This window comes from Ochotona curzoniae, unplaced genomic scaffold (assembly GCF_017591425.1).
Source record: "Ochotona curzoniae isolate NIBS_2020 unplaced genomic scaffold, NIBS_Ocur_1.0 scaffold_1037, whole genome shotgun sequence".
NCBI classification, from domain to species: Eukaryota; Metazoa; Chordata; class Mammalia; order Lagomorpha; family Ochotonidae; genus Ochotona; species Ochotona curzoniae.
In genome coordinates this window covers 22,587,227-22,614,435 of record NW_024467083.1, presented here as the reverse complement: position 1 = coordinate 22,614,435, position 27,209 = coordinate 22,587,227, and the positions used below count along the sequence as shown (strand labels likewise).

The following is a 27,209-nucleotide window of genomic DNA, read 5'->3' as shown; positions in this document are numbered from 1 at the left end:
GAGGCCACTGCTGGCAATGCTGGCATCCAATATTAGAGTACCAGTTCAAGTCTTGGCTACTCCACTTCTTTCATCCAGCACCCGACTAATGTGCCTGGGAAGGCAGTTGGAGATGGCACAAGTGCTTCGACCCCTGTCACCCAAACAGGCAACTGAGATGAAGTTTCTGCATCCTGGTGTCACCCTTGCCATGACAGCAGTCATTTGGGGAGTGAACCAACGGATGGAAGATCTCTGGTTTTCCCTCTCTGTGTGTCTCTCTGCCTTTTGAATACAGTGTTTACAAGATTGTACTTAGCATCAAATAGATAATGTTTGGAATGTGTTTATGTATTATAAAACATACAAAAGGAATCAGTTAGATGTTTAAAAATCTACCACTTCATTCACTCAGTAGATTCTGTCAAATGAATTTCTGCTCAGTCAGGAATACTTTTAATGAAAACAAGTGTGTGTGTGTGTGTGTGTGTGTGTGTGTAGCAGATACACTTGGCATTGAACAGAAAATGGTTTTCATCATGTGGAACCCGAGCAGCTGGGCGTGCCAGCAGCCTGGCAGATCTTACTATATTTCAGAATGATGGAAAATGATCGTCAGTGATCCCATCATGTAATAACTGCTCTCGACAAGGATCCAGCCTACAGGAAGATTTACAAAGTATTGAAATGCCATTCCTGGCCCACCACAGATATCTTTTCCTAAAACCCAAAATAAAGCCTTCACCTGTTTTTCACTGTCAATTGCCTAAAGCTATAAATAGGCCCAAGGCTCATCTCTCTCCTTTTAGCAGGGAAGGGTCAGATTACAGGGGGCAAAGCAAAAAAAAAAAAGTTAGGATATGTTAGAGTGTCAGCCAGCCAGCCCTGCAGTCTCTTCTCACTCTTCCTTCCACTGTGCTATCCTAGACTCCAGGGTCCCAGCAACCATGTCTCTGTTCAAACTCCCAGGTAGGTGTACAAAAGGGTTTGGAGAGCTCAATTATTTTCATAGACATGCATTTCTTTAACTATCACGTCAGCTTTGATAATTCTGGCTTCATGATAGCTTTAATAATATATTTCAGAAATAAGTCAAACGTTTCCAAGGCTGCCTCTTAGTTGGTGTTTAAGTTCGTGGAGGAGGTGAATTTTCTAAGACTGCGTGAAGTGTGTAGTATAACACCTTTGAGAATCCAAACAGAAAATTGCTGAAATCCACTCTGATGTCTAAACAAAGCTTGTGTGATCCTAGTTCTGAGAAGGATCCTAGCCACGTCTTGAGTTGAACAGCTGGAAATCCTGAGCATGGCAAAACTGTCAGGCCGAAGTGTGCATTCTGGCAGTTCAGGGTCCAGATTTGAACACAGAGGAGTTTAACAACCTACCAGGGTACTTCGGAATGCTCATGGAAAATGCAGGAGATAAGTATACTGTAGTGCAAAAATGGTTTGAAATACATGCAGCTTATTTTTTTTAATAATACGTATTTTCTACACACTTTTGGAAGACAGACCGCTCATGTGCATGGCTTTCAAAACATTTTGCCCCAAAACAACCTTATCTTGAATTCCATTTTCCATGAACCTTCTGAGATATCCATGCACAAGCATTTTTCATTATAAAAGCAATAAAAACATGCTCTGGATAAAATGGAAAGGAGCTTTGCTAAAAAAAAATTTGATAAACACTCATTAAAAATTGTAAAATAATAAGCTTACCATACTCCCATCATCCATCTTTTAGAGTGTTTCTTTCCTGCCTGTTTCCTGTGTAAAATGAAAGATCTTTTTAAAGCACAGATGCAATTTATTGTATATTTTACTGCATCTGGTATGTATGGTTTAATAGCCTGCTTTTGGCAGGTTGCTTCTTCGGTTTACCATGGTGTTTCAAATTCCTCCTAAGCATCATTAAAAAGGTTGTTAGAGTTCCAAAGTTCATGGAAAAATCTATTATGAAAAAATTATGCATGAAATTAAGGCATTTTTTCCATCATGTTTATCTTTTATTTCAGTTTACAAAAATCATATTTTGAAACACGTTCATATGACACAAGTATTCTAATTTTCATAGCTAATTCTTTAGGTTTTTGAACTCCATGCATGGTAAGTACAAGTACGCTCTGATCATCACATTTGTACCTACAGTCTTTGGTGTATTTAAAGATCGTTTCTGTAGGCTAGCCTCTCAGAAATGACTGTTCCCTAGGTATTACCTAACTGCTCACCAAATGAGCTGCTGCAGCTCACCTGCTACCAGCACTGCGTGAGAGCTCCCATCACTTGTCATCAGATAATTTTTCAAATTCACATCTTATAAAAAGCACCTTCTTAAGACTACACACACACAGAGGAAGAATCACGTTAGCAAGGACAAGAAAATGAATAGCTGTGTAATGATCGCGTTTGGAGAGCTTCTGACAACAGCAAAATGCAGCCAGCGTGGGAGACTGAGCTCGAACAGCATCTGAACCCACTCCCTTGTTCACACCAATCTCTCTGCCTCTATCCGTGTGCTCATTAACAACCAATATGATCTTGCAAAGTTGTTCGTGTGTTTCATCTTGTTTTGTTTTACTTTATACAGCTGAAGGAAAACGTGAGTAATTTGGACTATCTCCCTTGCCATTTGCCATCGGTTAAAGACATGATATGGGTCTTTCATTCAGAAACATGGCTATTTTTCAGCAGTGTTCATCAAATGATACGACTGAAAGTCAGCAGAAACTCTCCCATCCTATAGCATAGCAAATGAACCCATGCTTTTTCTGAATTGTTAAAAAAAAAAAAAAGACTATAAAGAAATCCTCATGATGCTTATTTGGTATTTCGAAACAAAACACTCATCATGTTGAGTTTTGCCTTAATCAACCCTCAACTCTGGTGCAAAAGATTTGGCAGGGAGTTTTTGAGATCAGATAAAATAAAAAATCATCTGAGGCAAAACTGTAACTTTGGCTGTATGCTCCTTCCATTTCAAACTGCCCTTCTGCTCTCCGAGGCAGGTCGGCCTCACATCTAGCAGATGAGAAGAGAGGGCTGACCCGCCATATTTCCTGGAACGTTATTAAAACACTGCTGAGGAGTCAGCATGCTTTTCTGGATGTGTTGAGTGAAGAAGGAAGCATGGCGTTCCTTTTCTCGAGAGTTTGCACTTTCTATTCTAATCATAATCCCCGAATTTCTCCATAGGACTGTGGAGTTTTTGAACTTTTTCTCGGTAATCTTTGTCACAACTCTGGGATGTTATTGTTGTTGACACTCTGAACACTGAGGCACCTGGGGCCCAAGGCCACCCAACCGTCGCCCCCAACTGTCCCCGCCACCCCTTGCTGATCCCGGATTATTTCTGTTTCACCAGTCCACTTATTTCTATTCTCCTATCAGTTTTCAATTCCAGTGTACATGGCCTAAAGTCAAGATGTGCCTACTCACGTGTTCCACCTTCTCAAATATAACACAGCCCAAACAGGAGTGAGTACTTTCTGTGCACAAGCCCGAGGGAATGATTTCTCCTTTACTCCAGTAACTCAGGTTGTTGGCCAATCTTATCTGCTCATCTACGGAAATGCCAGTTTCACTCTTCCCACAATCACCCCATTTCCTCCAATCTTCCTCAAAGGCGGAGTTCTTGAAATGAGAGGTCACATTTCAGTTGTGGTTGCAGAAACAAAACAATCGGTTGAATGGAAGGATATATCAATCACAAGCTTTCTGGTTATCACATAAGCTACTTTTTTTTCAGGAGAATTTCTGCTTTACAACTGTGTGTAATAGCTTAGGGAGAGATAATCTTAGTAAAAATCACATTTAAAAACATAAAGCTGGGCCTGGCGTGGTAGCCTAGCGACTAAAGTCCTCACCCTTGCAAGTGCCAGGATCCCATATTGGAGCCGGTTCTTTTTTTTTTTTAAGGTTTATTTATTTTTATTGGAAAGGCAGATATACACAGAGAAGGAGAAACAGAGAGGAAGATCTTCCATGCAATGGTTCACTCCCCAAGTGACCGCAATGGCTGGAACCGAGCCAATCTGACGACAGGAGCCTCTTCCAGGTCTCCCAGGCGGGTGCAGGGTACCAAAGCTTTGGGCCATCCTCGACTGCTTTCCCAGGCCACAGGAAGGGAGCTGGATGGGAATCTAGGCCGCTGGGATCAAAATCAGCACGCATATGGGATCCCTGCGCATTCAAGGCGAGGACTTTAACTGTTACGCTATCACACGGGCTCATGCTCATCATAACGACCCCACTTCTGATCCAGCTCCCTGCTTGTGACCTGGGAAGGTAGTCATGGATGGCCCAAAGCCTTGGGACCCTGCACCCACGTAGGTGACCCGGAAGAGGCTCTAGGCTCCAGGCTCCTGGATTCAGATGAGCGCAGCTCTGGCTGTTGCGGCCACCTGGGGAGTGAATCAGCGGATGAAAGATCTTCCTCTCTGTCTCTCCTCTCTGTAAATCTACCTTTCCAATAAAACTAAGTAAATCTTAAAAAATAAAGCTAGTGGGTATATATAGTCCCAGTTATAAATGCCTGTCGTGGATGTGTCAGAGCTCATCCAGAGCTTCTGATTTCTAGGCATCCATTTCTGTAGTGTTCTTTCTGAAGTGTCCTTCAGCCATCTCTGCAGACCCAGCGGGACAAGTCAGTTGCATTGCCCTCCCCATTCTCATCATCATAACCAACTGTCCAGTTCCCATTCACCCTGCACGGCACATGAAGCTTCTACTTCCTGCCATTGGCCACTCATTCTTGAAATGCATGTGCTTGCTTGTGATGCTCAGGCAGGAGAGGGGCTATTTTGGGGGACCTTTGGCACTGGGTTAGAGGGGCGTTCTTTGACCATTGGAAAAGTTGTTTGTACTTAGTGCTCCATTTGTTCCTTCATGAATCATGATGCTTGCCAGTGAACTACTAATAGCATCCAAAGATGCTTTTCGGTTTTAGGGAGTGTTTGAATGCAATGAGACCAACAGGTGCATGAAGTACACCCCACAGCATGGGCTTCTCTATTAACTCTGCTGTGAAGTCAGGTTTTTAAAATGTGTGTTTGACCAATGCTACCAAGTTACGTGATTCAATTTCATGTGCCACTTTATTTCCCTTCAACCATTCCCACGTATACTACCTCACTTGGAATCACAAGGGTCTCTTGAGTGAGGCTGAATGAGCTTTAGTGCTACCACTGTGCAGACAAGGAAACCGAATCAGGGAGGTGACAGACTGCATATGAGCACAGTAGAGGCTTGAACCCATCATGGCTCCATCAGTCATAGCTGAAAATGTTACCTTTCGGAGTCCTGGATATGCATGTCGGCCTGGGGAAGCATGTCTGTCTCTGCATGTGATCGTCTCATCATCCACTGGGGAGGGTTTCTTTCATTTGCTGTTGCCCCAACGGAGCTATCTGTTGGTCATTCTCCTTACTGCTACCTGCTCTTTTCTGAAAATGCCAGAAGATTTGTAGAAGTATTGCAGGTGATAACGAGTGGAGAATAAACAACTTGATATCTGAAGAATATGGTGGAACTCAACAGAATAGCTTGGAGACACAGCTGGTTCTCATACATCCTGAAGGTCTTGGGTTTACCCACTGCTAGGGATCACCTTCTTGTCCCCATTGTGGGAGTGGGGAAATAAAGGCACGTCAAAGCAAAATTGACTTTCCAGGAGTCATTTATCACAGAAAGTCCACAGGAAATGGGACAGCAACACTCAGTCACGCACTCTGGCGGCTTCCTTTCCCTACACGGCCACATACCACCAAGTTGTCAGCATCTGAAAAACACAAAATCTAGTTTGACGTGTAACAGAGACACAGGATCTGTCCTAAGAAGATAAAGTCTGAAGTTGACCTTTCTTTCTCAGAAGTATCTAGCTCTCTGGGACCACTAATTCTCCTTGGGCCCAACAACCCTACCCACACCAGAAAAACTCTACCAACTAATGGGAAGAACTGTGCTGTGTAGGTACTATAAAGCCAAAACCAGGCCTGCTGGGAACAGGTGAGCTTGCACTCAGTGTACCTGTGCTGCAAGAGCTTGTTAAGTTTCTAGAATGATCCTTAGGACTTCCCTGAAAGGTGCTGTGGAAATGGGATCCACATTCCCAAGCTCCACACCCAGAAGCTCACCTCAGGGGAGCAGACACTATGCCTTACCATGTTTTTGAAACTCTGGTGGAGCACAGGGTTACTGTGTGCCCAGGGAAGTCCTGAGTCCCACACCTTCTGGACAGGGGAGACCTTGAATGACTTCTGAAAGGGGCCTTGAACACTAACGTGTGCGCACTTCTTTTAGAAATTGATGATGCAATGCGGAGCTTTGCTGAAAAAGTGTTTGCCTCTGAAGTCAAAGATGAGGGAGGCCGCCATGAGATCTCCCCCTTCGACGTTGATGAGATCTGTCCAATTTCTCATCATGAGATGCAACAGCACATATTCCACATGGAGACCCTGAGCACCTCCACAGAAGGCAGGAGGTAAGTGGTGCAAGGGGCCCAAGGACAGAGCCCAAATGATGGTTCAGCTCAGAGCAAGAATTCTGCTAGGGTTTCAGGCCCCCTTTCCATCACCTTGTACCATGCCTGAAAGAGTGCAAAAGCACATCTGCCTGGAGCTGGAGCTTCTTTAGCCACCCAAAGGAGACTGGAACCACCTCTGCAAGGTGTTCCAGACCAAGGTGGGCTGCGGGCTGCTGTGAACATCTTCTGCTTCTGCAACTGTCTCATAAATGGACTCATCTGCCTGTCTCTTTAGACTCTGTCCCTTGTCAACCAAAGTAGCCGGATCCCTCCCTGACAGGAAGCCAGCCCTCCAGCCAGTCTGACTGGTTCTTGGCCTCAGAGATGTCGCTTCCCTTGGGGTATGGCTCTGTGTCCTTCCTATCGTCTGTCTACCAGGCATACATGACACCTTCCCAGCACCCTTCAGAGACCTTCCCCATACATCCGTTTTCCTTTATTTGAACTACTCTAGGTTTCTCCATCTGTCACTACCCATCACATTCTAGTCATCAGACCTGTGGTGACCACATACCTGGAACTGTCTCTTTTTGGCCATCCTCCACCTTACCAGCCTCAGGGGGAGAAAGGTTCATTCTTCCATCTTTTTCCTGGTTGTATGTCTTTAAGAAAAGAACAACAATCAATCTTCTTTAGAAATCCCTCATAGGAGCTAACATGGAGACTGAGTCAAAATAGCAACTCAATCAATACTTTGTTATGTTGAGCAAATAATGTTAAGCATCTTTTATGTTTCAGTTATTACTCTAAGCATTTTACATACATTAAATTGCACAGAACATCTGTAATGTGATTGCATTATTTCATATGGGGAGATTGAGGTGCACAGAATTGCAGGAAAATGAACAAAAATGACATGGGTGGCACCTGTGTTTATTGAAGCACCCAGATGGCTACTTCTGCTAGGAATGGACTACCTGGAAAGAATGGTGTTATGTGGAAGGCGTTCTAATATGTTCCATAAGGACCATGATTCTAAGGTATAGTAGGGAAAAGTGCAGCTTGGTGATATCTCCTCCCACTATGCTTAGATCCTGTCTCTGACACCCAACTCACATTTCAACTTTCACTTTCCATCTCTAAAACAAAACTATCACAAGGAAATGCCCAGTGAAGACAAAGTTAAGCTCTCTTGTGTTTTTAAATTTCAAACCTAGGAAAAAGCGTTTCTTTGGAAGGAAGACTGTCAATTTGTCCATTCCACTCAGTGAAGCATCTTCTACCAAACTGTCACACATTGATGAGTACATCTCTTCATCGCCAACCTATCAGACAGTGCCTGACTTCCAGCGGGTGCACATCACCGGTGACTATGCTTCTGGGGTGAGTCACCCCTTGTCTGTCCATCACAGCTTTGGGGAACCGCTCTGCTTGACCAATCTAGCGCCTTTCCCTTTACCCTTTCCATTGAGAAAGGGGTCCAGTCCACCTGCCCCTCAGTAGGGCTTCGTTTTTATTTTTTCTTAATGCTGTATTTATTGTGACAAGTAAAGGAGACAGTACAATGGGATAGTTCTCTAAAGAAAATGCCTCCTTGAGAAGGCCTTGCTGGGATTTTTATTTTAAAGATTCATTTTTTTATTGGAAAGTCAGATTTACATAGAGAGAGAGAGAGAGAGAGAGAGAGATCTTTCATCTGCTGGTTCACTACCCAAGTGGCCGTAATGGCCAGAACTGAGCCAATTTGAAGCTAGGAGCCAAGAGCTTCTACCAGGTCTCCCACACAGATGTAGGGTCCCAAGTCTTTGGGCCATCCTCTACTGCTTTCCCAGGCCACAAGCAGGAAGTTGGATGGGATAGGAACTAGCACCCACATGGGATCCTGACACATGCAAGGAGAGGATTTAACCACTATGCTATTGTGCAGGGCCCAGGATTTCATTATTGAATTTCAATACTACTGGCATGTCTTACATTACTGTGCTGCTTTTCATCATTCCACATAATTTCTCCTCTATCTGCTGTACTTGAATGTGGAGACTGTTGAGTAAAATGTGGTGTGTACACTATAGAATATAGTAGGCACAGTTTGGCAAAAGGACCAAAGAAGCAAGCTCTGGTCTTGCTGAAGGCATCACAAGCAGGAAAGGGAGCACTGAGGGAGGAACAGAGTTCTCAAAAAAAAAAAAAAAAGACCTAGGGCAGACCAAGAGTAGAGAGAAGAGGCAGTGGTATCATAAATCAACCAAAGAAAGCAGATCAGGAGAGGGCTAGAAAGGAGAGACTGCAGAGTATATAAGGCAGAAATGGGGAAAACTCTAACAGGGCTATTGGGCTTTTCAATTTTGTTTTGTTTTGGTTTGTTTTTGATCAACTGAACTCTCCAGTTTCACTGCAGATGCTTACCCAGTAGATTACGGCTTGGAATAGACTCCAGGATGCCACAGGGATAGCAAACTCCTGTTGCCAACAACTTGACCTGCTTATCCTGGCCAGACCAGTTGGTTCAATTAATAAATCTGCCACATAGACTTGCAGTATCAGCAGCATATTGGTGAAAGTGCTGTTCAGCCATTAGTCTATGCTCCAAATATAGTTCTAATGACCAGTCCTGAGCCCCCTTCTCATATAACTGGTCCATTTATGGTAAGTCCCAAGACTTAAAACTGACAGACAGATAACATGGTCATCATGCTTGCTTGTTCATTTTCTCTATGAGAACATGAATGCTTCACAAATGACAAGAATTTTTAGATACTAAATAATTGAAAAATATACATTTATTAGTGATAAGTATATAAGAAACAGTTTGGAGAACACTACAGTTGGAAAAAAAAAAACCCTTAGGAGATAACTTGATACTTATGGGCTTGGCAGAAAAAAAAAAAAAAACAGCAAGAAAGAAAGAAAAAGGGAGAGAGGACAGGCACCCAAGTCAGGTGTGGCCACCCCTCCTAATCAAGCTGGAGGCCTCCACAAGCTCAGCCTGGAGTCTTTGAAGAAGCAAACCTAGTGCTGCCCCTGTTGACTCAATGTGGCTGAGCTGCTAAGCCCACTCCACCTGCTTGTAGCCTGAACCCAATCAGTCTTCATCCTTGTCATTTATTCACTGGCCTGATTTTTTTTTTAATTCACTGTAGAGAGAGGGAGGGAGATCTCCTACCCACTGGTTCACTCCCCAAATGCCCACAACAGGCCAGGCCAGAAGCTAGGAGCTGCAAACTCAGCATCCCCCTTATTGGTGCTCACTGCTGCCTCACAGGCTCAGCAGGAAGCTAAAGTCAGGAATGGAGCTGGGCATCAAACCCAGGCACTCCAGTATGAGATGTAGACAGCTGAACTGGACTTCCACATGCTAATTCAAACACCTACCCCATTCCAGTAACGTAAACTGAAAGATAAGGGCCGACATGGTGGCATAATAGGCTAATCCTCCATGCACATGCATCCCATACGGGCGTGGTTTGAGTCCCAGCTGGTCCACTTCCCATCCAGCTCTCACCTTATGGCCTGGTAAAGCACTTATGGCCCAACTCCTTGGGCTTTTGCACCCACATGAGTGACCCGGAAATAAGCTCCTGGATCCCAGTTTCAGATCTTCACAGACATTTGCAGAGTGAACCAACAGATGGAGGATCTTTCTCTCTGTCTCTCCCTCCTCTTTCAGTAAAATCTGCCTTTCAAATAAAAACAAATTTTTAAAACATTAAAAAATAGAGTGAACAGAAAGACAAAGGAGGAACAAGGGGTAAGTTCCCCTAGTCATTAACTCCTGATGGAAGTTGATTCAGTTCAATGAGCTCTTATTGACTAGTGACTGTCCTGGGTACTGTGGGTCAAATACTGAAGACATGAGGCACATGAGACCTGGGTCTTGTCCTTGAGGACTTACTAGACCAGTGGTCTAGAGGATAGCAATAGAAAAGCATGCCATGGAAGAAGAGCTCCAGACCTGGCACCTCTGCCAGGGTCTTTTCAGCTCAGACAGCAGACTTTTAAAAAACAGTAAAGCTGGGGGCAGATATCGTGGGATAGTGGCTTCAGCTATGGTCTGCAATAATGGCATTCCTTATGGGCACTGGTTCTAGTCCTGGCTACTCCACTTCTAATCCAGCTCCTAGTTAATGCACCTAAAAAAGCAGCAGAAAATAGCTCAACTGCTTGGGCTCCTGCCACCCATTCAGGAAAACCCCAGATCCCTTGGCTTTGGCCTGGCTTAGCTATGGTTTGGGGGAGTGAAGCAGTGGATGGGAATCTCTCTGTCTTTGTGACTCTGAGTTACAAATAAATCTGAAAGAAGGAAAGAAAGAAAGAAAGAAAGAAAGAAAGAAAAGAAAGAAAGAAAGAAAGAAAGAAACAAAGAAAGAAAGAAAAGGAAGGAAGGAAGGAAGGAAGGAAGGAAGAAAGAAAGAAAGAAAGAAAGAAAGAAAGAAAGAAAGAAAGAAAGAAAGAAAGAAAGAAAGAAAGAAAGAAAGAAAGAAAGAAAGGAAGGAAGGAAGGAAGAAAGAGAGAGAAAGAAAGAAACTGCTTTCCAATGACAGCTGCTTAGGTAGGCCTGATCCAGCCAGGAGGTAGCATGGCAGAGAGGGAGGGGTTGAGTGGGAAAGAGGAAGGAAAAACAGATTAGCTTAGGCAGTTACTAGCAGCTCTAATAAAACTTATCGTAGAATGTCTTCATTTGCAGTCATAGATAAAATTCTCTTTCTTTAAAGATCTATTTGTTTAAAAATTTTTATTGGAAAGAAAGATATACAGAGAGGAGGAGAGACAGGGAAGATCTTCTGTCTGCTGATACACTCCCCAAGTGGACGCAACGGCCAGAGCTGAGTCAATCCGAAGCCAGGAGCCAGGAGCTTTTCTCACAGGGGTCTCCCATGCGGATGTATGGTCCATCACACGGGTCTCCCATGTGGGTGCAGGGTCCCAAGGTTTCTTGGGCCATCCTTGACTGCTTTCCCAGGCCAGAAGCAGGGAGCTGGAAGGGAAGTGGGGCCACCAGGATTAGAATTGGCAACTATAAGGGATCCAGGCACGTGCGAGGCAAGGACTTTAACCACTAGGCTACCGTTCCAGGCCTGATAAATTTCTCTTTAAAATCACCCAGAATAACGACTTGTCATAGAGTGCTATTTTCATCCATCCATTACTACAGAAAGCAATATATGGCTGGCAGGAAATGAACTATTTTTGATGCCTTATTCACTCCAAAATAGTTATTTCCCTGACTGGGCAAGAAGTAATTCCAATTCTCACAATTAGAATCACATTGTCTTTCTTTTTTCTTTTCTTTCTTTTTTTTTTTTTTTTGCCATCTTCAAAGTCCTATACGTGGTGGCTGGCACTGTGGCATAGTGGGTTAAGCTCCTGTAACATCAGCATCTCATGGATGATGATTTGCATTCTAGCTCCTCCACCTCGTATTGAGCTCTGTTGAAGCATCTGTGAAAGCAGATGAGGATGGCCCAACTTCTTGGGCCCTCACCCATGTGGGCGACCTGGAAGAAGCTCCTGGTCCTTGGCTTCAGACTGACCCAGATCTGGTTATTTTGCAGTCATTTGGGAAGTCAGCCAGTGGATGGAAGATCTCTCTGTCTCTCCCCTTTCTCTGTAACTTTCCTGTTCAAATAAAAATAAACAATTTTTATTTTTTTCAAATCCCATACTGAAGATGTCCATATCTTACCTGGAAGGGAAAAAGTATCCACCATGCCAGAATCAATTCCTTTAGTAATGTTTGCTGGGCACTGGCATATAAGGTTTGGGAGAGATGAAGTGGGTCAGGAGCAGCTCCTGGAGGGAGACTCAGGGGTGACTACGGTCAGGAAGCAGCCAGCTGAACCACCAGTGAAGTTTGGCAAGGCTCCGACATATGGGAGGGCTAGAAGGTGCCAAAGATGAGCTCTCTCTACTCCGTAGGGCTGCACCACATCATGTCATCTCTGGGACTCTGACTTTTTTTGACAGGTCACCGTGGAAGACTTCGAAATCGTTTGCAAAGGGCTGTATCGGGCACTGTGTATCCGAGAGAAATACATGCAGAAGTCATTTCAGAGGTTCCCGAAAACCCCTTCCAAGTACTTGCGGAACATCGAAGGCACAGCTTGGAAAGCGAATGAGAACTTCTATCCAGGTAAGGAATTCTCTTCGTACAAAACATGTATTTTGGTGTAGCTACTGAATGTTAGATTCAAAATACACTACTTGTTTACAGCCTAGCGGCTAAGCTGCCATTTAGACACACTTGCCAATTCTCACATCAGATACCAGGTGAGACCTAGGTCTGGCTCTGGATTCAGGTTACTGCTGATGGGGATCCTGGAAGGATAACTCAGGGGATTGGATCTCTGAAATTCCCATAGAAGACTCCCCATTCCTCCCCACCCCCCGCCCCCCACACACCGAGTGAGTTCCCGGCCTCTGGCTTTAGCTTGGCTCAGCTCCAGCCATTTTGGGGGTATTTAAGGAATTCACTCCTTAAATGTGAGCTCTCTGTGTGTCTGTCTAGTTTTCTATCTCTGCCTCTCAAAAAAAAGGAAAATATTTGGGGCCAGCATCGTGGTGAAGCAGGTTAAATCACCGCTTGCAGTGCCAGCATCTCCAATCAAAGTACTGCTTCATGTCCAGGCTACTCTGCTCCTGATCCAGCTCCTTGCCAACGCACCTGGGCAAGCATCAGAAGACGGCCTAGTACTAAGGCCTCTGCACCCATGTGGAAGACCTAGATGGAGCTCCTGGTTCCTGGCCGCAGCCTGGTTCAGCCCTAGCTGTTACAGGCATGTAGGCAATGAGTCAGGAGATGGAAGAGCTCTTCTCTGTCTCTCCCTGTCTATCATCCTGCCTTTCAAATAAATAAGTAAATCTTCTAAAAATATTTAAAAATATGCCCTCAGATTACTAAAAATCCAATCTAAAAAGGTGTACGTGTTTTCTTACTTTTTAAAGATTTTTTTTTTTCATGGAAAGGGGGATTTACAGAGAGAGAGAGAGAGAGAGACATCTTCCATTCATTGTTTCACTCCCTAAAATGGCCACAATAGCTGCAGCTGGACCAGGATGCAGCCAAGAGCCAAGAGTTTTTTCTGGATCTGTCGTGCGGGTGCAGGGGCCTAAGTGTTTGGGCCATGTTCTGCTGCTTTCCCAGGTGCGTTAGCAGGGAGCAGGATCAGAAGTGGAGCAACAGAGTCACAAACCAATGCCCACATGGAATGTCGGCACCTCAGGCAGAGGGTTAGTCTGTATGCCAATGCACTTGCCCCAGTTCTATTTTAATATTTTTACAGACTTCTGTTTTTGAAGTATACTGTAATTGATTTATCCAATCACTTTTAGGCATTTTAAACTTTTGACTTTTCAAAATCTAATTCCAACAAAACTACAATATGCATCATTTAAAAATTCTTATTTCCTTTGTATATGCTAGGGAGACAGCTCCCACTGGTTATTCCCCAAATGCCTGAATGACTGAAGCTGGCCCAGAGGTGGAGTTAGGAGTAAAATCTTCAGGCACATTCCTTTGTGCATTAGGTTTGATCTCTAAGAATAGAAATTCCTGAGAACGCAAATGCCTATGACTTCTCAACTTCCACACTGTCATATTATTAAAGACGTCTAGTTTTGCAGCCTCCCCTCTGGAATTCCTGTGAAAGTTGAAATCATACCAAACATGAGGCTGGAGTTGTGGCACAGCAAAGTTAAGTGGCCCCCTGTGACCAGCCACCTGTACGGGTACTGATTCGAGTCCTGGATGCTTCACTTTCCATGTCGTTCCCTGCTAATGCTCCTGACAAAGCTGCTGTGTGGGAGAACCAAGAGGAGAAACTCCTGGCTCCTGGTTTCAGCCTGGCACAGCCCCAGCCTCTGGCCATTTGGAGGATGAAATAGCACTCAGAAGACTGATCTCTCTCTCTCTCTCTCTATGCCTTTCAAACAAAACAAAATAAGTATTTTTAAAAAATCAAATCAAATTAACCATACCCACTTTGATAACTCATAATACTGGTTTGCCCATACTTCATTATATTAAGATTTAGGATACTTGTTTTGCCTTTTCCCCCTAAATTACATTTTATTTCTCTAGTATGTTTAAGTGTGGGATTATAAAAGTGCTACTTGGTGTACCAACACCCTGATCCACATCTTTCCTGTTTCTAAGTCCCAGCTGTGAGGAGAAAATACACTAACCTTTTCTTTCTGTGTTGTTTTCTCCTCGTGGCTGCTTTAGGCACCACTTGCCAACAGGAGACTTTTTGATGCCTTCACTGGGCACAGCAGCAAAGAGGCATGAATGGCCACGCTTGTTGAAAATAAAAGGATGAATGCTTAACGGCTTTGACAGACTGGAATGTGCTCTTGGCTTTCTTAGGCTGCCACTGCTGGCAGTTAGAATGAGGGAAACATTGAACCACACAATGCCTTCTCAATTCTATGAGCAGAAACTGGATGTGCCTTAAAAAGCGGCAAGTGTATAGTAATTGTAATTATTTTAGGAATTTATTTTATGCTTTATATTGAAATCAGTTGAGGCAGAGCATGGAGGATTGTTAGGGAGTGAAACTACCGTGTATGATTCGAGAGTACATTCAGCTCATTACACAGTTGTCAAATCCATAGGCTATACGACACCAGGGACAAACCCTGCGGTACACTGTGGACCTCAGGTGATTATGTCAATGCAGATTCATTGATGACATGCTACTCAGATACAGGATACCAGCAGCAGGATGGCTACGTGTGGGGCAGGGCACACATAGAAAGGCTGTTGCCATTCAGTTTTTCTGTCAACCAAATATATATATATATATATATATACATATATATTTTAATTGGAAAGGTAGATTTACAGAGAGAGAGAGAGAAAAAGATCTTCTGTCTGCTGGTTCACTCCCCCAGTGACCACAAAGACCAGGGCTGAGCCAATCCAAAGTAGGAGCCAGGAACTTCTTCCGGGTCTCCCATTTGGGTGCATGGTCCCAAGGCTTTGGGTCATCCTCCATTACTTTCCCTGGACATAAACAGTGGAGTAGCCAGGACACCACCCATATGGGATCCTGGTACTTTCAGGTGGAGGATTAGCCAATTGAGTCATAATACTGGGCCTGAACATTTACTTTTTAAAAAATTGTTTTATTTATTTGAAAGGCAGAATTAGATATCGAGAGAGGAAACTAGAGAGAGAGATCTTCTGGTCCACTGGTCCACTCCCCAGACAGCCAGGGCTCTGCCAAGGCCATTAGCTTGCAGCTCCCAAGCGATGCAGGGCCCAAGCACTTGGGCCATTTTCTGCTGTGTTTCCAGGAGCATTAGCAGGGAGCTGGATCAGAAGTGGAGCTTCCATATGGGATGTTGGTGTTGTCAGTGGCAGTGCCTTAACCTGTTATAACACAATGCAAACCCCTTAGAGTCTACTTTAAAAACACTAAATTAAAACTAATGAAGAGACTTGATTTAAAAAAGCTAAGTGTCAATAAGGACTTCCAAAAGATCATGGAAAGATTAATATTGTGAAAAAAAGGAATGAATTTCAAAGACTTTTTGTACCAAAGTCAACTTATTTTTAGCTCTGGTTTTCCATGAACTTTTAAAGTATCCTTGTATTTTTAACTGCAGTTTCAGTTCTATTATTGTGTGGCTATCTAATAAGCTAATAAAACTCTCTAACTAGAAAGCTTTGATGACCAACCTCACCAAATAATAAAAATGATGTTTAAGTAGTATATCCATTACCCTATATAAACAGTACTTCTAATGAACTTGAAAAATATTCTTGTACTAGATAAATATTATTTTACACTTATTTTTATCACTTTTGTTACCTTAGAAAAAAATGGAGGGATGAATTTTAACTTAGCTCCAGAAAATTATAATGCATGCAATATGGGATATCACTGATGAGATTGTGTGATGTTGCATATTTTGCTCATTTTTCTGTGGCTATTCATCCCACATGCTGATATAAACCTTTGTTTGCCTGAAAAAGTCTTTACCCCTGCTATGAAGAAGGGAGAAGACCCTTTCCGAACAGATGACCTTCCCGAAAATCTGGGCTATCATCTTAGAATGAAGGATGGCGTGGTTTACATCTATGCCAATGAGGCGGCAGCCAGCAAAGATGAGCCTGTGCCATTTCCTTACCCAAATCTGGAAGACTTCCTAGATGATATGAACTTCCTGCTGGCTCTGATTGCCCAAGGACCTGTGTAAGTGCTTGGTGAGAGCTGAGCAAGTAGCACCATTGCCAGTGAGAAGGAGAATATTAAATGTTTCCGTGTTCAAACACTACATGAAGTTCTTCATGGACCTTATTGTTTTCATACCTAACTACTGCTGGATGAGGTAGTTGTTTGAATAATGAGAGTTTTATGTGCTGGGGCTCTGATGAGTTAACTCTCTTGCTCAAAGTCATACAGCTGGCTGGGCCAGGATTTGAGTGCAGTCTGTTGACTCCAGGCGCGTCCGTGAGAATGACACTGTCTCTACTTATCTTTAAAATGTCTCCCCATGTCCTCCACTGTTATGCCGAACTTTGATTAAAAACAAAACAAAACAACAACAACAAAAAAAAAACAAAGCAAGCTCTCGGTGCTCCACTTTCCGGTGGAGGTAGCTAGAAGGTAACCGGAAATGCTAGTTCCACTGATTATGCCCAGTGGGCGATAAGGGGCCTGATGCTCTCAAGTTGTGACAGTGTTCCTTGAATGCCTGGGATTTTTTGAGAATTATGTAATTTTGTTTTTCCTAGTAAGACCTATACGCACAGGCGCCTGAAGTTCCTCTCCTCCAAGTTCCAGGTCCACCAGATGCTCAACGAGATGGACGAGTTAAAGGAGTTGAAGAACAACCCGCATCGGGATTTTTATAATTGCAGGAAGGTAAACATGTTAGCTGCTTTAGGGGCAACTGCTGGGCAAAAACATCAAGCCAATTATCTCTTGAGAAGGAGCAGAAGAACAGTATTTTCTGATTAGAATCACTGAAAGTTGAGTAGAGTGCAGTAAAAGCAGGTAAGTTGTGTCTAAAAGGTAAAGAAATTCATTGACTGGTTTTGAAAAAGATTTATTTGAAAGAGAAAGAGGGTGAGAGAGAAAGAGAGTGAGAGATCTTGCAACCACTTTTTCATTTCCCCAAATGGCTGCAACAGCCAGGTTTGAACTGGCAACAGCCAGGTCTGAACCAGGCCCAAACCAGGAGCCAGGAGTCCCATTTGATCTCCCACCAGGGTAGCAGGGACCCAAGTTCTTGAATCATAATCTACTTGCCTTTCAGGCACATTAGCAGGAAGCTGGAGTAGAAGTGGAGCAGCTGGCACTTGAACTGGCACTTTACAAATGGCAGTTTAGCCTACTATGCCAACAGTGTTGACTCCTAAAAATGTCATTTATATTGTGTGTAAACAATTTAAAATGTCATTTTATTGTTTTTTTGTTTGTTTGAGAAAAATGTATTATATTCTTAGTAAATTATGATGATCAGGGCTGGCACTGAGGTGCAGGAGGTAAAGCTGATGCTTTCAACATGGCATTCCATGTGAGTGCCAGTTCAAATCCCAGCTGCTCTGCCTCTGATCCACCTCCTTGCTAATGCACCTGGAAAAGCAGTGGAAGATGACACAGTACTGGGATCTCTGCCACACACGTGGGAGAGCCGGGTGGAGTTCCTAGCTTCTGCTTGGCCTAGACTGACCATTCTGGCCACTTGGAGAGTCAATCAGCAGATCTTCCTCCTCCCTGTAAATATGCCTTTCAAACACATGGTTATTATTATCAACAACAGCAAAAGGAAACAAAAGCAAAACTTAAAAGATTTCCCATCTAGTCCTTTTTCTTCTACTTCCTGACTATATAGCCTTGGGGGAAGTAATTGACTATTTTTGAATTTCAGTGTCCTCATTTGTACAACTGGGAATTACATTTGTTTACTTCAGCTCACAAGAGAACTGCAAACAAATGTAATGATTGTAAGAACCAATCCGTTAGAAACATGTCCAAAGTGTGCTCTAACCATTTAAATAAGTAATTGCAAGGATACAGGAATCAGAAATATAAGAGGAAACATTTTGGTCCAACTCTTGGCTCAGCTCACACTATAAAATCTCGGGCAAATTAAACTTTTCAGTCAAAACTTCATCTTACAAAATTATACTTATAAAAACATCTTCTGTAGAAGCTTGCTCTGTCTCACCACATGATGTCATCCCTTGCAAGAACACCCTCACCGGAAGCCTGTGAGATGCCAGGACCCGTGTTTACACCTGCTGATCTTCCTTACTCAAAAAGGAGATTGAGGAAAAATAGCATAAAGCTGATCACATAGCCTCTCTGAATTTCACATTTTTCCTCCGTTCTCTCTTTAAAAGGATTTATTTATTTATTTATTATTTGAAAGGCAGAATTACAGAGAGACAAGGAGAGAGAGAGATTGAGATCTCTATTCTGTTGTTTAACTCTCTAAATGGCCACAATGACCAGAGCTGGGCCCCTCTGAGGCTAGGTGCCAGAAGCTTCTTCTGGGTCTCCCACGTGTGCAGGGACCCAAACACTTGAGTCATTTTCTCTTGCTTTCTGAAGCACATTACACTGGAGCTGGATTGTTAAGTGGAAGAGCTGGGACTGAATCTGCATTCATAGTGAATGCTGATATGGTAGGCAGAGGTATAGTCTACTACACCATGGCTTTGGCCCCAGATTTCAGTTTTCTAGTAAAGTGATAAGATTAGTTATTTTCAACAGAATCTATATAAGAATAAGGCACAGGAACCAGAGTTGTGGCACAGTGTGTTAAACTGCAGTATACAACACCAGCACTTCACATCAGGTACTGATTTGAGTCCTGGCTGCTCTGCTTTCAGTTCGTTTCCTTCCTAAAAATGCCTGGGAAAGTAGTGGATAATGGCCCTAGTGCATAGGTCTCCATCACCCATGTGGCAGACCACATGGAAATTTGGATTCTTGACTTTCGTCTGGCCCAGCTCTGATCATTGTTGTGGCCATTTGGGGAATGAGCTGGCCAGTGGAAAATCTCTCTCTCTCTCTCTCTGCTACATTGCTTTTCAAATCAATATCTGCTGTATGAATGCCATCACTGTGCTGTGGCTTCATAATTTTAATCTTTCTCCTTTACAAATGAAAGAAGTGGTAACCAATTCAGGTTCAGAGAATGATCCCTGAGGATTTTGTAGGGATCAAATGTAGGAAGCATGCTGTTGCAAATCTATGAAGCCATCATTACTATTCCATGCAGCCAGACCTTTTGTAGCCTTGTACTGACACATGAAGGGTTTTTAAGGTTCCTGTTTTAGGATCACTTCCCCTAGATTCCACTGCCATTCAGCCATTCCTTTCTCCTGCCACAGTAGGATCTGCAGGTGTCACAGTCACTGCCTGTAGCAAATGAAGACAGATTTTTATTTTGCCTTCTCTGATGTACACACAGGTGGACACCCACATCCATGCAGCTGCGTGTATGAACCAGAAACACCTGCTTCGCTTTATTAAGAAATCTTACCAGATTGATGCTGACAGAGTGGTCTACAGCACCAATGAGAAGAATCTGACCCTAAAGCAACTTTTTGATAAGTTGAAACTACATCCCTATGACCTGACAGTAGATTCTCTGGATGTTCATGCTGTAGGTTGAAAAGCTGTTTGTTTCACTAGCCTTCAAAGCCTCATGTCTTTCCTTTATTAGCCCTTCTTCATCCTAGCTATGTTAATTAGGTTTGCTTGCTTACAATCCTGACTGAAGGCACCACCATTGGACATTCAGTCTTTGTCAGCTGTCCCAAATTTCATTCTTGAAGCCCAACCCCTTTTCCTGCCGGCAATTCTGTGTCACTTGGCTAGTCCCCAGCACTCTGTGTCCAGAGAGCTCTGCCAACCCTATGTTTCCACTCCTTTTTCCTGATTCAGGGACGCCAGACCTTCCAACGTTTTGATAAGTTTAATGACAAATACAATCCTGTTGGAGCAAGTGAGCTCCGGGACCTGTATCTGAAGACAGACAATTACATTAATGGGGAATATTTCGCCACCATCATCAAGGTGAGGAAGGACAGAACAGATCTGTGTTAACTGGCACGGTTCTTTAGGAGAGGAGGAAGATAAGGAAGAAAGAAAGAAAGGGTGGGCAGGAGGGAGAAGTAAGGAAAGAAGCTGAGAGGATGAAGGTGGGGGAGAAGGAAGGAGAGAAAGCTGGCATTTCTGTGGTCAAGGACCATGTAAATGAATTTAAGACGTTCTTCTGAAACATCCACACTCTGATTTTAAAAGCTCTCTGTTCCTAGGGTAGAGAAGTTAAGGGTGTGATTTTGAGATTAAGGATCTGGCCATTTCAGACATTGGGAACTGTAAATTCAGCAAGATGTAGCAAGACGGGAATCACTTTCACCATGCCTGGGCCTTAGGAAACAGAAACGGTATATGGAGCTCAAATATGTGTGTTTGGGAGGCGGGGTCGGGTGGGTGGGTGCCTTTCCTTTGCAAGCTCATTGGCTATTTCACCATAGTGACTGGTTCCTTAGAAGTTAAAATTTATCTTCCTCTTACTTCCTCTCACATTTCCTCAGTTCTTAGCACCATCTCCTCTCCATAGGTCCCACAGATATAGAGTCCTGATGGACTTGTGGGAATTCCTTGTGGCTTTGGACTCCTCTCTTGGCTTTGCAGGAGGTAGGTGCAGATTTAGTGGATGCCAAGTACCAGCACGCTGAGCCCCGCCTGTCCATCTACGGCCGCAGTCCCGAGGAGTGGAGCAAACTTTCTTCCTGGTTCGTCCGCAACCGCATCTACAGTTCTAACATGACATGGATGATCCAGGTCCCCAGGATCTAGTACGTACCTGCCCATTGGAAAACCCAAAGTCTGTCCTTGTCTGATCAACTCATCTCCCCCATGTGAACAAGGATGTACAGCTCACCTAGACCAAAAGCAGCTTTGTGAAAGCACAGATCAGAGCCGGGGCCTGAGTGTTCAGTTACCTTATCTAAGTTTAATGCTCTGTAACAATTTATGCATTTGAGAGGAGAGACAGGGAGAGAAATAGATCTCCCAACCACTGGGCCAACTCCCAAATGGCCATGACAGTCTGTGCTGGGCCAGATTGGAGTCAGGAGCCCACAACTCCATTTGTGTCTCCCATTTGGGTGGCAGAGAGGTGTCATCCTTCACTGCTTTCTCAGGATGTATCGGATCAGAAGCGTAGGATCTGACACTTAGACCAGGCACTTGAATACGGAGGAAATGTGGATGGCTTGAGTGATATCTTCATTGCTGTACCAAATGCCCACATGGACAGCACTCTTATCTACAGAGTGTCATCTCAGGGCTTAGTGAGAATGAGTAAAACTCACTAACAGGAGAATTTTGTGACAATTTAGTATACATTTGCTTTCTTCTTTTTTCTCTGTGTGCAGCTCACTCTTTCCCATGTTCATCTGCAGTGGGATGTAGCTTTGATCCCTTTGGTACCATCTGCCTGTTGCCTCACAAGTACTCGAAGTCCCCATCAACAAAGAATATTTCTGAATGGTGTTGTTGAGGAAGTCAACTCCCTTTCATACCATCTGCTATCCCTCACTGCCTTCAGGGATGGCTGCTCTCTGTTGCTTCACTATCATTGATTTCTTTTTTTTTCACAGTGGCTGCCGGTTCATGTCCTGGCTGCCCCACTTCCCATCTAGCTCCCTATATGTGGCCTGGGAAAGCAACAGAGAATAACCCAAAGCCTAGAGACCCTGCACCCACATGGGAGACCCAGCAGAAACTCCTGCTCTTGGCTTCAGATTGACTTAGCTTTGGCCCTTGCAGCCACTTGGGGATTGAATCAGCAGATGAAAGTTTTTTTTTTCTATCTCCCCTTCTCTCTGTAAATCTACCTTTCTAATAAAATAAATACCTCTTTTTTAAAATGGCATTTAACTTATTAAGCTCAATGAGAATGAAATTTAGAGAGTGGCTTCAGTGCTCAATTGCCCCAATTGATCAGAAGTATTCTTGATAACCATATCATGTTCACCAACAAGTATACCATTGTAACCAGATAAATCAGTGAAACTTTTGTGATGTAATTGCAATATTCCTCATTCTCCATCTGGAATGATCTATGATGGTATAGTCTTCTTACTCTGGTGGGTTTGCTAAAGTGATGAAGCAAGTAGCCAAGCATGCCATAGTTATGAGGAACTAAGAAGAATGTAGGAGAGTGAACGAAGGGTGAACACAACAGGTCTTTTCCGCTATGAGGCATCTGATCCTATGGCTCACTCATATGGGGGCTATCAGGCCTCTAAATGTTCCTCTCTTCCCTATTCCTTATCATTCTTGACTCTAGTGATGTGTTTCGATCCAAGAATTTCCTCCCACATTTTGGAAAGATGCTGGAGAACGTTTTCATGCCAGTGTTTGAGGCTACCATCAACCCCCAAGCTAACCCAGAACTCAGTGTCTTCCTCAAACACGTAAGCATGACTCTTCAGACCCTCATATTGCTGCTCATGAATGGGCCATCCTACAGGCCATGACTCATTCTTGGTATTTGTCTCTCCATCTTGGGGCCTTGCCTTTGGAGCTAAAAGCTTGTGTGAGGACTGGAGCCCTGCAGATGAACTGAGTGCACTGCGTGGCTCAATTTTCCTGACAGATCACTGGCTTTGACAGTGTGGATGACGAGTCCAAACACAGTGGCCACATGTTCTCCTCCAAGAGTCCCAAACCCCAGGAGTGGACAATGGAGAAGAATCCATCTTACACTTATTATGCCTACTACATGTATGCAAACATCATGGTGCTCAACAGCCTGAGAAAGTAAGTACAAGCAAACAGCAGCCAGAAGGAGATTCTACTCAGTGCAGCTTTATTCTCATGCACTGACAACCTAGGTGGTCAGTGACAACCTAGGTGGGGTGCATCCAACTGACCCAAATCAGAACATTCTGTTCTTGAGCTTCTCCTTCAGTTGATTTAGGAGCAGAAGTTGACATTTTTGGTACCTTTAGTAACATTCATAGTTCCTTTTGCTGAAAGTTAAGAGACTGATAGTCTCTTTGATAAAAGAAAAAAAAAGTTAAAAGAAAATTATGCTAATGACTATGTATGTTTACCCTTCTTGATACATACAGGTAAGGAACACTATGTTTTGAAACCACCTCTCCCTTACAGAGTGGGTAGGAGAAATGCTGCAATGCTGATATTGGTAAATCTGTTGAGACTTGAGATGTTTCTATTTAGTGCTGCCTCTTTACCTATGTCCTGCTGCCTCTTTTTCAAAAGTTTTCTTTAGAATGAATTAGGAATGACTATCTGGGATCACTAGTGTTTCTGACTTCTCTGGACTACTCACTCGTTTCCTTCCCAGAGTGCGAGTTTTTCTCCCAAAGTTCATAAAAGCCAACTCTGTGCCCAAGAACCTGCAAGTCCTCTAGTAATTCCATTTCCCTAGGCAACGAGGCATGAATACGTTTCTGTTCCGACCTCACTGCGGGGAAGCTGGAGCCCTCACCCACCTCATGACTGCATTCATGACTGCAGATAATATCTCTCACGGCCTGAATTTAAAAAAGGTGAGTCGGAGTTGCTCTCCTTCGCTTTTAACTGGGAGCTTGAAACATCTTTGTTTCCCAGCTACAGCAGTGTCCCAAGTCACTATCTATTCTAGAATTAAACTCAGTTATGGCAAAAAGGATGTTTGAGATCATTTAGCGCAATTGGAGAGAGAGAAGTGAAGGGAGTGGCTCAAGATTCCATAGGTCTTTGCTGGCAGAGATGAGTTGATGCAGATCCCCTGACCTCTAGCTTAGAATTCTGACAAGGAGCAATTCACGGGAAACTTGGCTTCCCTTCTGATTCTTGTTGCCAGACTTCTTGTTATAGCACGCTTCGTGACTGCTGAGAGAGTCAGACACTCTTGTAGAAAGAGAAAGGTTTTGAGGCAAAGTCTTCTGCCTCAGACAGGTCATTGACTTCTGAGTAAGTCAAACAATTGAATCTGACTCAATGCTTCTAATAATGGATGGGCCCCGATACCTTTATTCTAAAGTATTCTAAAAGAAAACTGTGGTTAATTCCTCTTTACTAGTTTAGAACAACAGGTGATTAATTTGTTAAAAGCTAAAGTTGGAGATAGACCAAAAGGTTTTAACATTTTATCTAGTTTGTATCTCTGTTTTTCAACATTCCTCAACATTCATTTTTTCACTCTTTCCTTTTCAGAGTCCTGTGCTACAGTATTTGTTTTTCTTGGCTCAAATTCCCATTGCTATGTCACCATTAAGTAACAATAGCTTGTTTCTAGAGTATGCCAAAAATCCTTTTTTAGATTTTCTCCAGAAAGGATTAATGATATCACTGTCTACAGATGATCCGATGCAGTTCCACTTCACCAAGGTATATATTTACAACAACAGTAATATATTTTGCTGAACTATATATTTTGTCTCATCACCTAGAATTTGAAAGTCAAATCAAGATAATTGATTGTTCTTTCTGTGCAGAATTCATATAATTTTTTTCCACTAATGCATTCCACATTCTGCCTTGTTAATTAACTATAGGAGCCCCTGATGGAGGAATATGCCATTGCTGCACAGGTCTTCAAACTGAGTACATGTGACATGTGTGAAGTTGCGAGGAACAGTGTTCTTCAGTGTGGAATTTCTCACGAGGTAGACCTGTCCTTAATTGGCTGCCCTTTTGAGTTTTGTTTTGAGGTTTAGATTTATTTATTGATTTGAAAGTCAGAGTTACAAAGAGAGAGAGAGACCTTCTATCCTCTGCTTCACTTCTCAAATGGTTGCAACAGCTAGGACTGGGACAAGCCAAAGACAGGAGCTTCATCTCAGTTTCCCAGATTACACTATCTCTTGCCACACCCTTTGGCAAGGGACGTTCAAATAAGCACATTGCTCATAAGAATCTGTGTATGGTGGCACTCTACCAGTGCTCCTGGTGGCCTTTATTATTATTTTAAATCTTTTGCCAATGACTAACATAAGGAAGGGATTTTTGTGGAGGATGTAACTATTATCCATCCCAAGGGGAAAGAGGCAATGACCATTCTGCTGCCTTTTCTCATCTAGGAAAAAGTAAAGTTTCTGGGAAACAATTACCTCGAGGAAGGCCCCACTGGAAATGATATTCGGAAGACAAATGTCGCCCAAATCCGTATGGCCTATCGCTATGAAACCTGGTGTTACGAACTCAATTTAATTGCTGAAGGACTTAAATCAACAGAATAAAGAAAATAAAGCACATAATGATAAGGGTGAGATGTTCACTGTAGTATTTGAAGGTTGTTACCAGTTATTCAGTCTCTACTTTCAAACCAAGAATTGTAGTAAATGCTTTATTGCTATTATTTCATGTAATACTTTTCACAAGTGTATAAAGCAGGCACTATCTCCATCTGAAGCCAGTAAGGTAAGCAATCTTTTTAAAGCCTGAGGGAGTGGAGGCCTAGGTTTGACTCCTGAGTTTCCATGACTTTCAGGCAAAATGGTTATAAAAGCTGAATGAAAAAAACAAACAAATGGCTCATGATGGGGGAGAATGTGAGTTTTAAGTTTATGGACTGAAACTTTCTCAAGGCAATTTAAACCATTAAAAAGTCTGACATGGGCCCGGCACTATAGCGTAATGGTTGAGATCCTCGTGTTGAATATGCCGGGATCCCATATGGGTGCTGGTTCCCATCCAGCTCCCTGCTTGTGGCCTGGGAAACCAGTCTAGGACAGCCCAAAGCCTTGGGACCCTGCACCTGTGTGGGAGACCAGGAAAGAAGTTCCTGGCTCCTGGCTTCGGATCAGCACAGCACCAGCCGATGCGGCCACTTGGGGAGTAAACCATCGGACAGGAGATCTTCCTCTCTGTCTCTCCTCCATCTCTGTACATCTGACTTTCCAATAAAATACATAAATCTTTAAAAAAAATAAAACGTCTGACAATGTACAAGTGGCCAATAACTTTTTCATATAAAAATAGAACAGATATATTCTGATTTGATCAGCAGTTCTCAGTCATATTCAGGAAAATTTTACCTTACAAAAGAATTCTTAGCTTTAAGGGTTGAATGGATAATCAGGTGTACTGGTACATATTAGTGATACATATTAAATGATTTCGCTTCCCAGGCTAAATGTAACTTTTCAGAACATGGCCGAGACTTCAGGTGAAATTCCAGCTAGCCAGCCTATGGTTTCACACATACATCACTGTTGCCATCCAGTGGCTGGGCTGATAACTTCAATCTAACAATCACCCAGGAAGCATGAGAGCATCAGAAATCAGAGATGTCAAGAATAACCCTCGGGTTGTTCGCATCATGAAATTACTGAGTTTGTGGCTACACATGTGAAAAGAGGGAATTTTATAAAACATCTCAGGAGGTTACGACACCTCAAGTAGGGGGAAAAAGGGCAAAGCAAGTCCCTGTATATTTCCACATCTGCGCACTTAGCCCCAGTGGGCGTGCCCCTGATGGCATGTTTGTACTAGTTCTGCTGTAGGAATTCTCTTCCTGATTCCAAAGTCACAATTTTGTTTGCAAGCATTTGTCTAAGTCCCTTAGAGGACTTTTGTTTTTACCTTGGCTTTCTTGTCAACACAATAACAATAGTTGCTAAGTTAAACACTAGATTGTCAAAGTTATCTCCAATCCACCTATACACAGAGGGGGCAGAATTAATTGATTAGATCCACACAAACCATGTTAGATTGGATTTCATAGTTGCTGCTTGAATTTAGCCTGCTCCATTTTTACCACAACAATATTCCTCAGGGTCAAGT

The 27,209-nt window shown here is 43.2% G+C and overlaps 1 protein-coding gene across 2 annotated transcripts; it reads left to right on the top strand.

Annotated features, from left to right (window-relative positions):
* Positions 1-784: 784 nt before the first annotated feature.
* Positions 785-25,681, top strand: AMPD1 (adenosine monophosphate deaminase 1). 2 transcript variants are annotated; one of them, XM_040998513.1, is made up of 16 exons: positions 849-948; positions 2,566-2,577; positions 6,276-6,456; positions 7,656-7,821; positions 12,403-12,568; positions 16,415-16,634; positions 17,177-17,306; positions 19,867-20,061; positions 20,343-20,474; positions 21,099-21,262; positions 22,762-22,888; positions 23,071-23,234; positions 23,869-23,989; positions 24,639-24,812; positions 24,980-25,090; positions 25,505-25,681. In XM_040998513.1, exons 1-16 carry the CDS (start codon positions 927-929, stop codon positions 25,661-25,663), a joined length of 2,244 nt encoding a protein of 747 aa, XP_040854447.1. In that variant the 5' UTR covers positions 849-926; the 3' UTR covers positions 25,664-25,681. The 2 variants fall into 2 exon arrangements, with proteins under 2 accessions (XP_040854448.1, XP_040854447.1); XM_040998514.1 differs by lacking the exon at positions 2,566-2,577 and having other exon boundaries at positions 785-948; positions 25,505-25,676.
* Positions 25,682-27,209: the final 1,528 nt, after the last annotated feature.